The sequence below is a fragment of the Heterodontus francisci genome, chromosome 15 (assembly GCF_036365525.1).
Source record: "Heterodontus francisci isolate sHetFra1 chromosome 15, sHetFra1.hap1, whole genome shotgun sequence".
In the NCBI taxonomy this organism is placed as follows: domain Eukaryota; kingdom Metazoa; phylum Chordata; class Chondrichthyes; order Heterodontiformes; family Heterodontidae; genus Heterodontus; species Heterodontus francisci.
In genome coordinates this window covers 93,993,088-94,010,867 of record NC_090385.1, presented here as the reverse complement: position 1 = coordinate 94,010,867, position 17,780 = coordinate 93,993,088, and the positions used below count along the sequence as shown (strand labels likewise).

At 43.8% G+C, this 17,780-nt stretch overlaps 1 protein-coding gene across 6 annotated transcripts in view; it reads right to left on the bottom strand.

Moving 5' to 3' along the window:
- LOC137377798 (muscleblind-like protein 3) overlaps positions 1-17,780 on the bottom strand; it is a 333,150-nt gene that overhangs the window by 229,586 nt on the left and 85,784 nt on the right. For all 6 annotated transcript variants that reach the window (XM_068047866.1, XM_068047867.1, XM_068047863.1 and 3 more), the window contains exon 2: positions 16,776-17,724. In XM_068047866.1, the coding sequence (XP_067903967.1) occupies positions 16,776-16,949 (174 nt within the window). In that variant the 5' untranslated portion in view covers positions 16,950-17,724. The remainder of the gene's footprint in view (positions 1-16,775; positions 17,725-17,780) is intronic.

Below are 17,780 nucleotides of genomic sequence, written 5' to 3'. Positions count from 1 at the left end.
ACACAGTGTCTTCTGAGATGCCACAGGCTTCTTTTAGTCACTTGATGAAGTCGAAAGGTCTACTGTTACTGTGTTTATACAAACACAGTATGTCGACAGTACTTCTGTCTTTCTGATAAGACTTTACACCGTGTTTCAGCCTGCCCTCTCAGATGGATGTAAAAGATCCTATGTACTATTTTGCAGAAGAGCTGGGGAGTTCTCTCTGATCTGTCCAATAGTTTTCCTTCAAACAAAATCAGTAAAACAAATTATCTGGTCACTTATCGCATTACCTTTTGTGGAACTTAGCTGTCGTTAAGTTGATAAGTCACCAGGACTAGATGGGATGTATCTGAAGATGCTGAGGGATGGGTGGAAATGGCGAAGGCACTGATCATAACCTTCCAATCCTCCATAGATAAAGGGGTGGTGCCAGAGGACTGGGGAATTGCAAATGTTAGGATAAACCCAGCAACTACAGACCAGTCAGTTTAACCTTGGTGGTTGGAAAGCTTTTAGAAACAATAATCCAGGACAAAATTAACAGCCACTTGGGCAAGTATGCATTAATTTTTAAAATCCAGCCTGGATTTGTTAAAGGCAAATGGTGTTCAACCAACTTGATTGAGTTTTCAGATGAGGTAACAGTGATGATTGATTAGGGTAATCTGGTTGATGTGGTGTACATGGACTTACAAAAGGCATTTGATAAAGTGCCACATAATAGGCTTGCCAGCAAAGTTGTAGCCCATGGAATAAAAGGGACAGCGGCAAGTTGGCTGAGTGACAGGGAACAGCGAGTGGCGAATGGTTGTTTTTCAGACTGGAGGAAGGTATACAGCGGAGTTCCCTAGGGGTCAGTCCTAAGACCACTGCTTTTCCCATTATATATTAGTGACATAGAAACTTGGAAGTATTGTGAACTGTCAGGAGGATAGACTTCAAAAGAACATAGACAGGCTGGTGGGATGGGCAGACACATGGCAGATGATTTCATGCAGAGAAATATGAAGTGATATATTTAGGGTAGGATGCACGTGGAGAGGCAATATAAACTAAATGGTATAATTCTAAAGGGGGTGCAGGAAGTGAGAGACCTGGGGGTATATGTGCACAAATTGTTGAGGGTGGCAGGGCAGGTTGAGAATGTGGTGAAAAAGGCATTTGGGATCCTGGGCTCTATAAATATGGGCATAGAGTACAAAAACAAGGAAGTTACGGTGAACCTTAATGAAACTCTGATTTGGCCTCAGCTGGAAAATTGTGTCCAATTCGGGCCACCACACTTTAGGAAGGATGTGATGGCTTTAGAGAGGGTGCAGAAAAGATTTATGAGAATAGTTCCAGGAAGGAGGGACTTCAGTTAAGTGCAGAGACTGGAGAAGCTGGGGTTGTTCTCTTTAGAGAAGAGAAGGTTGAGAGGAGATTTGAGAGAGGTATTCAAAATCATGAGGGATCTAGACAGAGTAGATAGAGAGAAATTGTTTCCATTGGCAGAAGGATCAAGACCCAGAGGACATTGAATTAAGGTGATTGGCAAACAACCAGAGGCTACATGAGGAAAAACTTTTTTACGCAGTGAGTGGTTAGGATCAGGAGTGCACTGCCTGCGCGTGTGGTGGAGGCAGATTCAACAGAGCCCTTCAAAAGAGAAACGGACAATTATCTGAGGAGAAAAGATTTGCAGGGCTATGGGGAAAAGGCAGGAGAATGGGACTAGGTAAGTTGCTCTTGCAGAGAGCCAGCACAGACACAGCGGGCTAAATGGCCTCCTTTTGTACTGTAACTGGTTCAGTGCTCGAAAACTGGCCATAATCAAATTTTTCCCCATAGATTCTACAATATGGGCTGAGCTTCAAACTAAGAAGAAGGAGGGTAAACAGACAGGTTAGCTGTAACTCATACACAGAAGGTGTGGGTATGAAATGGAAGGGAGGCAGTGTTGAGGCTGTTTATATCAGCAAATTTAAGAGGGTGTTAGATAAGTACCTGGAACAACATTTGATAGATGGCATATGAGAGCTAAGGAGGTATATGATCACCAACCAACCACTATAATTTTAGCAAAAGCAAATTCTGTTTACTCAGCTATCTGGATAGCACCTTCCAAATTCAAGATTTCAACCACGGAAAAGAACATGGGCAGCAAGTGCATGGTAACACCATCCAAATGAGCACTTGGCACGTCATAACATTCAAGGCTATGGGCCAAGTGCTGGTAAATGGGATTAGGTAGACAGGTCAGGTGTTTTAATGCATCGGCGCAGACTCGATGGGCCGAAGGCCCTCTTCTGCACTGTATTATTCTGTGATTCTGTGATCCTGTGAAATTCCCCGCTAAGTTACACACCATCCTGACATGGACATAAATCACTGTTCCCTCGTCATCATTTAATCATAATCCTGGAACTCGCTTCCTGACAGCACTGTGGGCAAATATTCACAACATGGACTACAGCAGTTCAAGAAAAGGACCGACAGCCACCTTCTCAAGGGCAACTGGAGGTGGGAAATAAATGCTGGCCTTGCCAGTGATGCCAACATCCCAATAACGAAGAGAACAGATTTGGGGTTTCCACCAAAGTTATAGGAAGCAGCCAATGGGGAGAAATTCTCGGCATATATTTCTTGGACATTGAAACTGGCCAGGTGGACCAGAGGGGTCCTTCCCAGTCTTGCACATTCCAACCTTCCTAAGGTACATAATATATAAAGAGTTAATGCACTTGTAATACACAGGAATATGTGGGACATCACAGGGGCACATGTAGAGAATGCACAGGTGCATTTCTACCATTTGGAAATCATGCTGCTGTTAGGCGTTTAGACTCTATGTTGGAGTGCGGCTCCATGCTAGGGTCTGACTCCATGTTGGAGTACGGCTCCACGCTAGGGTCTGACTCCATGTTGGAGTACGGCTCCATGCTAGGGTCTGACTCCTTGTTGGAGTACGGCTCCATGCTAGGGTCTGACTCCATGTTGGAGTACGGCTGCATGCTAGGGTCTGACTCCATGTTGGGGAGTGGCTCCATGCTGGGGAGTGACTCCATGCTGAAGTATTGCAGCCCTTTAACAGTTTACCCAGTGATTATCATGTACAAGGGTTGGCAGTAATTGGGGCAAAGTCGCAGTCGGGCCTCATCCTGTCCCCACCCAGCACCCACACATCTTCCAGCAGCAGTCACTGGATTGTGATCGACATCAGAACCACTTGTTGAGTTTCACTTCCTTAGCTCAGATCAACCTTCACGCCCCATTATCAGCTTGTCTCAAAACTGCTAACTGAGCAGAGACTGGGGATTAGACCCAGGATTTTGCTGCTGTGTTTGGCTTGACACTGCACTGCTAAAGTACATCTCATTACTGAAGTATCACAGATCTTCAGATAGAAATTTAATGAACTTGACGCAGCAAGAAAATGCACACTCACATACACACTTACACATACACGCACACATTCACATACACATGCATGGTCATATGTACATGGACATTTACACATTCTTTCTCCTTTTTATATACTGTTAACTCTTCAAACTGTGATTCCTGAAAAATGATGCACATTTCAAAAAGGCTATATGTAAACACCAAATAGATTTCCTGTGATGCTGCTTGTGTGTAGCCTGGGGGAGCACATGTGTGTTGTTTAGTGCTCACAATGGAGCTATGCTGAATGCCCCTTTTAGAACCACTGCTCCAACAGTCTCTGTGGCGCAGCGGTTTCAATAAATCCAGATAATTGCAGCCCGTTACCTCCTGAGGTTAATTAGAGGCCAGTTGTAGCTGCTTGTAACTCTCTAACTCAGGTTGGAAGAGCCCAATATAAAATGGATGGCTTCCTTTCCCAACTTTGAAATAATTATGAATGTATTTTATCTACATTTGCAAACCGACACACCTCGTTAGCTATGCCTGTCTAAAGGCTGGAGCAACTTACTCCAAAGACCACATTACTTTTGAACATTCTCCATAACGGGCAAACAGCAAGAAAATGAGAAGCAAGTTCATGCCGACCCATCCTTAGAATAACAGGTGCTGATCCTATTGTATTGCATTGTCAGCTGTGGTTCAGTGATCACACTCTCACCTCTGAGTCAGACAGTCCCAGGTTCAAGGCTCACTCCAGAGACTTGTGTGCATAACCCAGACTGGCATTTCAGTCCAGTACTGAAGGAGTGCTGCATGCCAGAGGTGCTGGTTTCTCAGATTAGATATTAAACTAAGACCCCATCTACCCTTTCAAGTGGGTATAAAGGATCCCACGGCACTATTTTGAAGCAGAGTAGGGGAGTTCTTCCTGGTGGCTTGGCCAACATTTATCCCATAACCCAACATCATCAAAAAACAGATTAACTGGCCAGCTGTCACAATGCTTTTTGTAGGAACTTGTTATGTGCAAGGGAATGGTAGTATTGTGGTTATGTTGCTGAAGTAATAAAACAGAATTAGTTAAAAATACCACCATGGCAATTTGAGTTCATTTACAAACAAGCTGGGAATTTGGGGAAAAAGCTGCTATCAGTAAAAGTGACCACAAAGCTGTTGGGTTGTCATAATAAGCTAAATGATTCAACAATGTGCTTTAGGGAAGCTGGCCTGCATGTGACTCCTGTCCCACACCAATGTGGTTAATTCCGAAGTGGCCTAGCAAGCCACTCAGTTGTATCATAACTGTGGTTCAAGAAGAAGGTCTATCATCACCTTCTCAGGGCAAGTGGGATGAACAATAAATGCCCACATGCAAAGGATCAATAACTAAAGCAAAAATTGGCTGCCAAGTTTGCCCACATAATGATAGTGACTGCACTTTGCCTTGTAATTTGTGTGGAATGATTTGAGATATGATAAGATGCTTTATAAACACAAGACTTGTTTTATGTGCAGCATGCTGCGGACATGAAGAAACAGAGTAGTTCAGAACTTTGCTTTAATGGATGACATTACCTTAGCTTCTGTCAGTTATTAAATATATATATAAGACAACCAAGCTGGGATGGTCCTGCTGGTTCATGGTGATAGTGCTCAACTACCACTCACTCAAATCTCACCAATGGCAAGGTGTGGAAGTGCATTCAATAAATCTGGTAACTCATTGGCTAGCATTAAAAAAATGACAGTGAAAACTGTTAGATTGTCATTTAAAAAAATGGTTCAACAATGGCCTTCAGGATAAGGAACCTACCACCCCTAATTTGGTCTTTGTATGACTCCAATCCCACACAATGTGGTTTACTCTGAATGCCCTTGTGCTGACTAGGAATGGACAATAAAACACTGCCTCGCTTTTGCCCTCCACACCCCGAGAATGAATAAAAACAGGAGAAATGGTCGACAGCATACAGGTCAAAGGTTCGTGGGGGCTGGATCAGTCACATTCTATCATTTTTATTTCCTAAAATTCTCCAGATTGCAGTCCAGTATTTCCACCACCCTGTACTGCAATTCTGTTTATCTGTATTTTTAGAACAATTGGTTACTGTTGACTGATTAAGTTAAATTCCATCTTTACTGCACATGATTTGTAGAATTGCGTTCTGTTATTCCATCTATTTTACCTTGAAATCAGTAGATTGGTGACTTTAGGAACATTGGAGACAGGGTTAGCCCATTCAGCCTCTCCAGCCTGTTCCACAAATCAATTCGATCATGACTGATCTATACCTCAACTCCATCTACCTGCCTTTGCTTCATATTCCTTGATTCCCTTCTCCAACAAAAATCTAGCCTGTCTTGAAAGATCCAATTGTCCCACGATCCACAGCCATGTGGGGAGCAGTTCCCGATTTCGACGAACCTCGTGTGAAAAAGTGCTTCCTGATTTCACTACTGAATAACCTAGCTGTAATTTTAAGATTGTGTCCCCTTGCTTTTTAATGCCCCCACCAAAGGAAATAGTGGGCAGAATTTTCCAGACTTAGAATATTTTCAGCCGTCGAGATCAATTTCGGTCCTGACCCCATTTGCAGCAGCAGCCAGCTTTCCGGTTCAATGTTCTGGAAGATGGCCAATTAAGAACCCACCTCCAGGATTGCTATACAATTAGAGACAGCAAGCGGCCTAAGGAGGCAGGAGGCCGATTTAGCGCGCCCCCCACCGCTCCCCCCCCCCCCCCCCACCCCCGCCAACATTGCAAGGGTGGCCGGCAGCCTTCACTGTGTCTATAGTATGAGTGCTGCTGAGGGGAATGCAGTAGGAGTTCTGGCGGGGGAAATGGAATAGACGAACCATCAGTCTAATGAGAATGGCTGCCACTATATCACCCCCAGTACTATCAGAGACATCAGTCTTCAGGCACTCCTCCTGTAATGACAAGCCTCTGCCAGCGGGAGACATCAGCCTTGCCATTTTCTGCCCTTAAAGAACAGAAAGCCTTTAACTGTCATGCCACGCTGACCTTCTGCTGTGCAGCTGCCTCCTGTGAGCTGCTGGGGTGCTGACACAACATGGGACCGATGCGATGGTGAGAAAATTGCAACGTCGGTGGAAGATTGCAGTTAGTTGACGAATTATCTATTCAAGTGGCTTGCCACTGCTGCCGGGCAGGTTGTGACATTGGCCTCAGCCCATCCTTGGGAAAAGTGACCTGAGGCGGAACCCATTGGCAAACCAGCCAAAACACATTTTCTCTAATTTTGCTTGAATCCTACCAACCCCCACCCCCCCTACCCACCCACCCACCCACCCAGCTCCAAACCCATGGCAGGGGTCTGGTAAAATACTCTCTATCACTGTATCTAGATCGTCAAATTCCTTTGTCGTATTGAAGCCTCGATCAGGTCACCCTTGATCTTCTCAACTCAACGGAATACAAGCCAGGTTTATGCAACAGATTCTCATTTTCTTTTTATTCATTCATGGGATGTGGGCATTACTGGCCAGGCCAGCATCTATTGCCCATCCCTAATTTCCCTTGAGAAGGTGGTGGTGAGCTGCCTTCTTGAACTGCTGCAGTCCATGTGAAGTAGGTGCACCCATAGTGCTGTTAGGAAGGGAGTTCCAGGATTTTGACCCAGCGACAGTGATGGAATGGCGATATAGTTCCAAGTCAGGATGGTGTGTGGCTTGGAGGAGAACTTGCAGGTGGTGGTGTTCCCATGCATTTGCTGCCCTTGTCCTTCTAGGTGGTGGAGTTCGCGGATTTGGAAGGTGCTGTCTAAGGAGCCTTGATGCATTGCTGCAGTGCATCTTGTAGATGGTACACACTGCTGCCACTGTGCATCGGTGGTGGAGGGAGTGAATGTTTGTAGATGGGGTGCCAATCAAACTGGCTGTTTTGTCCTGGATGGTGTCGAGCTTCTTGAGTGTTGTTGGAGCTGCACCCATCCAGGCAAGTGGAAAGTATTCCATCACACTCCTGACTTGTGATTTGTAGATGGTGGACAGGCTTTGGGGAGTCAGGAACTGGGTTATTCGCCTCAGGATTCCTAGCCTCTGACCTGCTTTTGTCGCCACGGTATTTATATGGCTACTCCAGTTATGTTTCTGGTCAATGGTAACCCCCAGGCAGTTGATAGTGGGGGATTCAGCGATGGTAATACGACTGAATGTCAAGGGGAGATGGTTAGATTCTCTCCTCTTGGAAATGGTCATTGCCTGGCACTTGTGTGGTGCAAATGTTACTTGCCACTTATCAGCCCAAGCCTGGATATTTTCCAGGTCTTGCTTCATTTCTACACGGACTGCTTCAGTATTTGAGGAGTTGCGAATGGTGCTAAACATTGTGCAATCATCAACGAACATCCCCATTTCTGACCTTATGATTGAAGGAAGGTCATTGATGAAACAGCTGAAGATGGTTGGGCCTAGGACACTACCCTGAGGAACTCCTGCAGTGATGTCCTGGAGCTCAGATGATTGACCTCCAACAACCACACCATCTTCCTTTGTACTAGGTACGACTCCAACCAGCGGAGAGTTTTCCTCCAATTCCCATTGACTTCAGTTTTGCTAGGGCTCCTTGATGCCATATTTAACCTCTTTAACCATATTTAACCTCTTTAGTCCTGGTATCATTCTGGTGTACCTGCACTGCATCCCCCCATTATATAAGGTCAGTATATTCTTCCTGAGGTGCAGTGTCCAGAACTGAACACAGTACTCCATATAGGATCTGATGGTTGAAATAGCTTACTATCACTAGTAACTGTTTGACAGCTTGGAGATCCTTCACAAACTGAGCAAAATAATTGGTTTCAATACCGATATTAAATAACGGAATCCTTTTAATAATGGACATAACTATGAGGCCCATGTCATCAAAAAAAAACAAGGTGCTGTCTGACACGTGAGAAATGCTGGCTAGACAGACTAAACAACTACTGAAATGATTGGCAAGGGAATCAGACAATACTGAGCTGCACCTCAATAAAGCACAAGGAAAGCGGATGCTGAAGAAGGACACGTCAACTATTACACAACAGGTTTTTCCACATGGGGGGGAGGAATAGTAAGGTTAGTCTTAAACCACATCTAATAGAGCCGACAGGACCACAAATATATGCAAATAGCTGAAGAAATGTAACATTGAACGCTTCCTCAGTCACATCGTGCTTTCAGTAGGACTATTTGGACAGAGGTTTGGCTGGAGATTGACAGCCAGTGTAAATGAATTAGCCACAGCCACCATAGTGCCACCAATCATATCTATAGGCTGTGCCACACCTACCTGGCAAAAACTATGGATCTTCACAAGGTCTGTGCCAATAGAGAGGCAGCTGCAGAGAGCTCTGTCATCAGCTGCAAGGACATCTGTAACCACCCTGCAGCACAGGGCTGACATAATCAGTGACAGTGATAGTTGTAGCCTAAAGTATTGCTTTGACTCCTTGCAAGTATGCTGCAGTGTTGACCTCTGAGGATGCCAGGGAATGACACAAAGGGTCATCTTCCTCACAACCTGGATTCTGGAGCAGTTCCTTCAGATTGGAAGGTCGCAAATGTCACCCCAATATTTAAGAAGGGAGGGAGAGAGAAAAAGGAATTACAGACCTGTTGGCCTTACATCAGTCGTTGGGAAAATGCTAGAATCTATTCTAAAGGATGTGATAAATGGACACTTGGATAAGAATGATCTGATTGGGCACAGTCAACATGGATTTATGAATGGGAAATCATGTTTGATGACCCTGTTCGAGTTTTTTGAGGATGTTATGTACAGAATTAATAAAGGGGAGTTGGTGGACATGGTATACTTGGATTTTCAGAAGGCTTTTGATAAAGTTGATAAAGTCCCCTACAAGAGGTTGGTTAGCAAAATTAAAGCACATGGGATAGGAGGTAATATACTGGCATGGATTAAGGACTGGTTAACAGGCAGAAAATAGAGAGTAGGAATAAATGGGTCATTCTTGTGTTGGCTGGCTGTGACTAGTGGGGTACCGCAGGGATCAATGCTTGGGCCCCAGCTGTTCACAATATATATCAATGATTTGGATGTGGGGTCCAAATGTAGTATTTCCAAGTTCGCGGATGACACAAAACTAGGTGGGAATGTGTGTTGTGAGGAAGATGCAAAGAGGCCTCAAGGAAATTTGGAAAGACTTAGTGAGTGGGCAAGAATATGGCAGATGGAATAATGTGGAAAAATGTGAGGTTATCCACTTTGATAGGAAGAATAGATGTGCAGAGTATTTCTGAATGGTAAGAGATTAGAAAGTTTAGATGTAAAAAGGGGCCTGGGTGTCTTTGTCAATAAGTCACTGAAAGCTAACATGCAGGTGCAGCAAGCAATTAGGAAGGCTAATGGTGTGTTAGCCTTTATCATAAGAGGATTTAAGTACAGGAGTAGTGAAGTCTTGCTTCAATTGTATAGAACCTTGGTTAGACCGCACTTGCAGTACTGAGTGCAGTTTTGTTCCCCGTACCTTAGGAAGGATATTATTGCCATAGAGGGAGTGCAACAAAGGTTCACCAGACTTATTCCCGGGATGGCGGGACTGTCCAATGAAGAGAGAATGGCAAAACTGGGCCTGTATTCTCTAGAGTTTCGAAGAATGAGAGGTGATCTCATTGAAACCTACAAAATACTTAAAGGGATAGACAGGGTAGTTGCAGGTAAGATGTTTCCCTAGGTTGGAGATTCTAGAACCAGGGCACACAATTTCAAAATAAGGGGGAAGCCACTTTGGACAGAGATGAGGAAAAATATATTTACTCAGAGGGTTGTGAATCTTTGGAATTCTCTACCCCAGAGGACTGTGGAAGCTCTGTTATTGAGTATGTTTAAAGCAGAGATTGACAGATTTCTAAATACAAATGGCATAAGGGATATGAGGATAGTGTGGGAAAAAGGCATTGAAATGGATGATCAGCCATGATTGTATTGAATGGCGGGGCAGGTTCGATGGGCTGAATGGCCTACTCCTGCTCCTATGTTCCTATGTTCCTAACCATCTCACACAGCATCATCTTGCCTTCAGAAGCAAGCAAACAGAAGATTAGGGGACTATTGCACAGCTACTCACTCTGTACATAGATTTATTTCGGAAAATAATAAGTTGGGATAGAGGATATGAATAATTTGAGACATGACATGTGGTAAGTGTAGCAGGTTTGAGAGGAACAAGTGACTTTGGACCTAAGGTTCTAAAGCTCTCCACTACTGGGGGTTTTCGTCATGTCCTTTTGCCTCATGTCGGGTCTGTTGTAAACTAATTGAATGATTGATTAGTCAATAATTTCATTATTATTGTATTGTGCAACTACCAGGATGTTAGAAGGCGAACTAGATGAACATTGGTCTATTTTCGTCTCGCAAATCCTATTTTCATTCAGGAACCTTGGGTTTCCTTTCTCTTCATTTTTTCCATCATTTCTTATTCTCCTCCTCCTCCTCTTCCTCATCTCCTCTGTAGCCTTGTTACCAATAAGTTGAACTTTTGCAAAAGCTTTTTAGAATTTTTGTCTCCCTATTCTGACACTCCCCTTCAAGCATCCCCTTCCCTTTAAATCATATTTATACGTGGTTTTCCACCACCACCACTAGTGTGTAGCCTTTACCTGTCCAAATCTGTATCCTAATGCACTGACTATGAGTATAACCACAGGCAGGCCAAGGTCCCACCCAAGTGGCACCCAAACCACCCAAATCTGAGCCTGTGTCAACATCAAGTTGAAGCAAACTTATAAACTGCCTTTTTTTTCCAACCGTGAACCATGAATACATTAGCTAAGATTTTGGACAAATAGGCCATTTTAAAAATGTTTAGCAGACTTCACTGCAATGCAGTGTTTGTATGGCAGCTTGCACTTCCTCCCACACAACAATGTGTAAGCATCGATTGATTGACAGGCTGTGAGGCAAATAATTTGGAATTCCTAATAGTTTTCATAGTCTAACCCTATTTTAAATGTAGAGTAGAAATGCAGATTGTAGACAAGAGGACACTATCAAGCAATGTAAGTAATTTACTGACCTTCATTTTATTTATTAATTGGTTAAGATTTAAAATTGCTATGTTCTTGTTGGATTGGTGACACTGCTTACTTTGCTCATTTAAGTACATTTACTGCAGATTTATGTAGGCCAGAATATTAGGGCCCCCACACAAGAGTGGGCTGGTGGCAGGGGGGCCATAAATGTTGAGTGGGAGGCGGGGTGGAGGCTGCCGTTCCCGATGCCTTCCTGCCCCTGCTGCAATTTTACCAGACGTGGCGGCGAGAAATGGCTCACCCTCCCCAGTCCAATCAAGGCCCTTAAGTGCCCAATTAACTGCCACGCTCTGCCCCACGGAGGGCTCTCCCTGAAGCTCCAACCGCCCCCACTGAAATAAAGTCTCCCGCTCCCCCCACCCAACCCCTCACCCCGCCAGCTTGCCTTGCCGGGGCCCAGTCGATTGTCCCCGGCAAAGCCCCACAAACTCACCTTTCTTCCATGGCCAACATTCCTCTTGCTGCTGAAGCTAGGTGCAGTCCCAGCAGTAGCCACCACTCTGGGTGGCGCTGCTGGGACAGAGAACTACTGGCCCACTGATTGGTCAGCAGTTCTTGGAGGTGGGACCTCCTGCCTCAGAGAGGTGGAAGTCCCGCCCAAGTCCAATTAAGGGCCTGGGCCACATAAAATCATGGCTCCCAGGCCTCCCGCCCAACGTAACATTCTGGCTGTAGAGTCTATTTTCTGTCTACTTCAAAGATGTTAGATGGATGTAAAGGGGAGATATTTGATGAATCTGAGGATTTAATTGTTTGAAAACATTTGCATTATCAATGAGCTCCAGCAACACACAGGAAGCTCAACAACATCCAAGAAAAAGCAACCTACTTGATTGGCACCCTATCCACAACCTTAAACATCCATTCTCTGCACCACTGGTGCATCGTGGCAGCAGAGTGTACCATCTACAAAATACACAGCAGCAAATAGCCTAGGTTTCTTCGACAGCACTTTCCAAACTCATGACCTCTACCACCTAGAAGAACAAGGGCAGCAGATGCATGGGAACACCACCACCTGCAAGTTCTCCTCCAAGTCACACCCCATCCTGACTTGGTTCCTTCACTGTCACTGGCTCAAAATCCTGGAACTCCCTCCCTAACAGTACTGTGGATGTACCTACACTGCACGGACTGAGTGGTTCAAGAAGGCAGCTCCCCACCACCTTCTGAAGGGCATGAGGGATGGGCAATAAATGCTGGCTTTACTAGTGATGCCCACGTGCTCAGAATGAATAAAACTTTTTTTTAAATTTGCTGAGATGTCAGATCTTTGGCCTTTGCCCATTGTTTGTATATTGGGGCCCACACAAAATTCCATTCCAAGTTACACTACTGGCACCAACCATTAAAAACCTGGTGCAAAAAGTCCACTTCCCCTTGTCTAAAATTCATTACTGGCCATTCCAATCTTAACTCTGTCCTAGTGGAAAAGCTAGGCTTGCATTGCAATCCATCATTTAACTTTCAGTCAATAATTTGAAACCAGCTCCTACACAACAATAGGTATGAGTCTGAACTGTTCAGAGAAAAAGTCATTAAAAAACCTAATTTGCTTAGACCAGAACAATCACCTACCTGTTGACACAAAAATCCTTTAAGACAATTTCTTAATAATATTTCAACTATGCATCAATATATATAGGGCTCAAACTACTGTTGGAGCTGCTACACAATCAGTATGCAGCTGACCCAATAGAATATGGCCCTTTAAAAGCACAGTCTCATTCATAAATTTTACAGGGGCACATTGCAGTTAACAACAGCCACTAACAAATTTATCGTGGCTTAACACAATAAAACATCTGAAAGTGCTTTGCAGGGACATAATGTAACAAAAAAATTGACACTGAGCAAGAAGGAGATATTGGAACAGATGACCAAAAGCTTGGTCAAAGATGTAGGTTTTAAGGAGCATCTTAAAAGAGGAGAGAGAGGTAGAGCTGGAGAGGTATAGGGAGCAATTTCCAGAGCTTAGGGCCTTGGCAGCTGAAGGTACAGCCACTAATGGTGGGCAAAGGAAGTAGAGGATGGGCAAGAAGCCAGGATTGGAGGAACGTAGAACTCTTGGCAGATCGTAGGACTGCCACAAGTTATAAAGATGGGGGAGATGAGGCCATGAATACACAGATGAGAATTTTAAATTGGAGACGTTGCCAGACCGGGAGCCAATGCAGATCAGTGAGCACAGTGGGGATGGGTGAACAGGACTTGGTACAAGTTAGGTATAGTCAGCAGAGTTCTGGATGAACTCAAGGTAATAGAGGGAGGATGATGGGAGACCAGCCAAGAGTACATTGAATTAGTTGTGTCTGGAAGTAACAAAAGCCTGGGTGAGGGTTTCAGCAGTAAATAGGCTCAAGAGAGGCCGATATGAGCAGCATGATAGAGGTGGAAGTTAGTAGTCTTGATGAATCAGCAGATATGGGGTCAGAAGCTCAGTTCGGGATCAAATGGGATACCAATGTTGTGAACAGTCTGCTTCAGTGTCTGACAGTGGGCAGGAGGAGGGATGGAATTGGTGGCTGGGAACGGATTTGTGCTGGGGATCAAAGACAATGGCTTTGGCCCTCTCAATGCTTAATTCGAGGAAATTTCTCCTGGATGTCAGACAAGCAGTGTAACAACACAGGGATAATGAAGGGAATGGTGGTGAGGTAGAGCTGGGTGTTGTCAGGTTGTCAGCATACATGTGGAATCAGACATGTTTTTGGATGATGTTGCAGAAGGGCAGCATGTAGATGAGAAAAGGAGGAGGCCAAGGATAGATCCTTGGGGAACTCCAGTGGGAATGGTGTGGGAGTGGGAAGAGAATCCATTCTAGGTGATTCTCTGGCAATGACTGGATAGATAAGAATAGAACTAGGCATAGGCAATGGAGGAAGGGCGTTGAAGGAGGATGGTGAGGTGAACCATGCCAAAAGCTGCAGACAGTTCGAGAAGGATGAGGAGGGATAATTTTCCATGGGCACAGTCATATAGGATGTAATTTGTGATTTTGATAAGGGGAGCTTCAGTTTTGTGGTAGGGTCAGAAACCTGATTCAAGAGGTTCAAACATGGGATTTGCAGGAAAGATGGGCACAGATTTAGGCGGTGGCAACATGAAGTGATATTAAGGTGAAATGTGAAACAGAAGTCCTAAACAAAAGACAAGATAAAAAAAAAACTGCCAACTAAAATCCGATATTAACAAGGGAAAGAGGAAGCTCTTAAATGAAACAGTTTGAACCCTCAAAGTGAAGACTTTCGACCTTTCATTCCAAGCAGCATTTTATTCTGTGTTGCTTTAATCCAACATGGCAGTATAACATTTCTCAAGCTTAACACATTTTCTACAGTGTCATCTATTTATAATATCCTTAAAAAAAAAGTCTGGTCTTATGCAATAGAGAAGCTCCAATGTTAAAGGGTGTTGTCTTCGGGAAAATTCTGTGCTAAATCTTTTTCTGAGCCTAAAGGTAAATCCTGTTCAGTTTGAGAATATCACACGTTGAGGTATAGGAAGATGGAAGCTGGGTCATTTGAACTATTTGTTATTCGAAACAAATAAAAAGATTGGTAAACACTGTTGTGTGAACCTGTCCTGGTCACTGTGGTGCAACTGGCCCTCGTGCAGTACCCAGGAGAGAAACGAGGTTCGTCGCTGATGTCAGAGGGCAGGGATATGAGGAGCCATTTTACAAGCTGGGACTCTTTAACCTCAAAAAGAAACAGGGCAGAAGGGACTATCTGGAAACATTCCAGATGAAGGGGTGGTAGAGGCAGAAACACTCACAAGATTTAAGAGATATTTAGACGAGCACTTGAAACACCATAGTATTCAAGGCTACGGGCCAAGTGCGGGAAAATAGGATTAGTTTGGACTGGTGCTTGATGGTCGGTACAGGCGCGTTGGGACGAAGGGCCTGTTTCTGTGCTGTAAAACTCTATGACTCTATGACTCTATATGTAACAGGATAGAGAAAGTTAACTTGCAATGACAGGAGCAGGATTAGGGTGATCAGCCCCTCAATTCTGCTCACAATTCAATTAGATCACGGCCAATCTGCACCTCAATTCTATTTCCCCATCTTTGCTCCATATCTTATCTTCAACCCTAAATATTTATCCCTGAACAAACATCACTAAAAATCAAACAGTTTATCAGGTCTTAGCTCAATGCTGTTTGTGAGATTTTACTATATGCTAATTGGCTGCTGCATTTCTTACATCACCACACTTAAAAAAAGTACTTCATTAGCTATAAAGCACTTTGGGAGTTTATGAAAGGCATTGCTGAAATGTAAGTGTTTTCTTTCTTTTCCGCACTTAAAAATCTATCGATTTCAGTCTTGAAAGCTCCAATCATCACAGTATCCAAAGCCTTTTGGGGAAGAGAATTCCAGATTTCTACTACCCTTTACGTGAAAAAGTGCTTCCGAAGCAGATTTCACCACCAGAGGAAATAGTTTCTCTCTATCTACCCTATTGAATCCGTTTATCATTTGAAGTAGTTCAGTTAGATCACCCCATCTAAATTCAAGGGAATGCAAACCAAGTTTAAGTAATAGTCCTCATAATTCAACCCTTTAATCCCCAGTCCCATTCTGCTGATGAATCTGCAGTACACGCCTTCCAAGGTCAATATATCCTTCCTGAACTACAGTACCCAGAACTGGATGCAATATTTCAGATGGGGTCTGACCAATGCTCTAAACAAATGAAGTATCACTTTCTCACTCGTGTATTCCAGCCCTCTTGAGGAAAATGCCAATATTCCAAAGTAAATCTGACACATCAAAGCAGCAATAAAAGGCGGCCACTAGTTCAGGGTTGTTAAAGGCAAGGTTAGGGCAGGCATCTTTACACAGAGGGTAATTAACAGCTGGAATGGGTTGCCAGAAAGAGTAATGGAGGCCAAAACAACCTGCCCACTGTAATGGGGAGATGGCAGAGTTGGTGTTTGGGAAGTATAAGATTTAATGGGCCTTCTTCCTCTGACCTCATCCAATGATCTTGTGAACACAGCCCCTTTAAGACTAGTCCTCTAGCTTCTTCAGAGGCCTTTAGCTCAGCTAATGAACTCAACTGATGCGAAAACTGCAACATCTGTAAATACAACCACTCTGCATCTCAAGAACGTGCCCCAATTGTTTTTTAAACACTTACTGATTCAAACCCTGTTTTGTATTTAGCCAGCGTTGAGAAAGAGGGCGAGAAAGCAGCACCTTGCAACACATTGGAACCAAAATTAGCTTTAGCAACACTTTCCTTAAAGAAGAAAAATAAGTATTCAAGAAGACATCAGAATTTATGAGCAAGGTGTCTTTAATAGAAATGAAATGAATGAATTATTAAAAATATAGATAATTAAGTTCTTACCTTCAATGAATCAAAGCAGGCAATGACACGGCCATTTTCAACATGGCAACTTCGTGAAGGATGGGCAAACTTGCATTCCGCATCGGACCGGGAACAAGTCCCTCTCTGGTATTCTCGACACACTTCCAATGTCAGCCATTTTGTGTCACGGATCATTGAAACATTCACAGCCATATTAGGAAATTGAAAGGATATGTGGGTAAACGAATCCCCCCACTTTATTTTTTCTCCCCCACCCCCCCCCCCAAGAACAGTACCAGTTTTAGAAAAAAGTGTATAAAAGTAAGTTAAAATTATAACTTAACAAATAAAGTCGTTCCTTTGGTTAAAAAATATATTTCTTTTTTTCTCTTCTCAGCACTTAGGTTTTCAGTTAGTCAGATCGCTGTGCAGAAACATGACATCAGTCGAAGAGCCAATCTTAAATTAAAAAGAATTCATCACACAAGCGGGTGGGCATCGATTAACAGGTTAGCCTCTTTCGATGTGCGTTGGCAGAAAAATATATCGCCTTTTGTGCCAAGTGAAGAAGTTATTCAAAGGTAACAGCAACCCGTCAATGGAATTCCGTGCTCTCCAGTAACTGGTTTTGATTAATTCTCTTGTAGCATATGTTGCTGTCGGTGCTTCGCTTTACAGTTAAGCTCTGCTTCTCTTGGGGAGAGGGAAGTGAAGATCTCTCTCTCTCCTATTCCCCAGATCGTGCATTAACTGATCATGAGATGGTCGCAGATGAAGATGGAGTGAAGAAGTAAAAAAACGAGGGGGATTACTTGCTGTTGAACGTGCAAAAGGCCAGCAGGAAAAAAATTGGACGTTCAGCAAAACAAAAAGGATGGGTGATTTGTTGTCTCCAAGAGCTGCTTTAAGCAAAGCCAAAAGGGAAAAAAAAAAGCCCGAGATAGAAATCCAAGCAGCAGAATCTTCAGAAAAGGCACTTTTCAGCAACCTGTGGGGAAAGAAAGAAGATGTCAGGGAAAACAGGCTGAAAACATATAAGCTCTC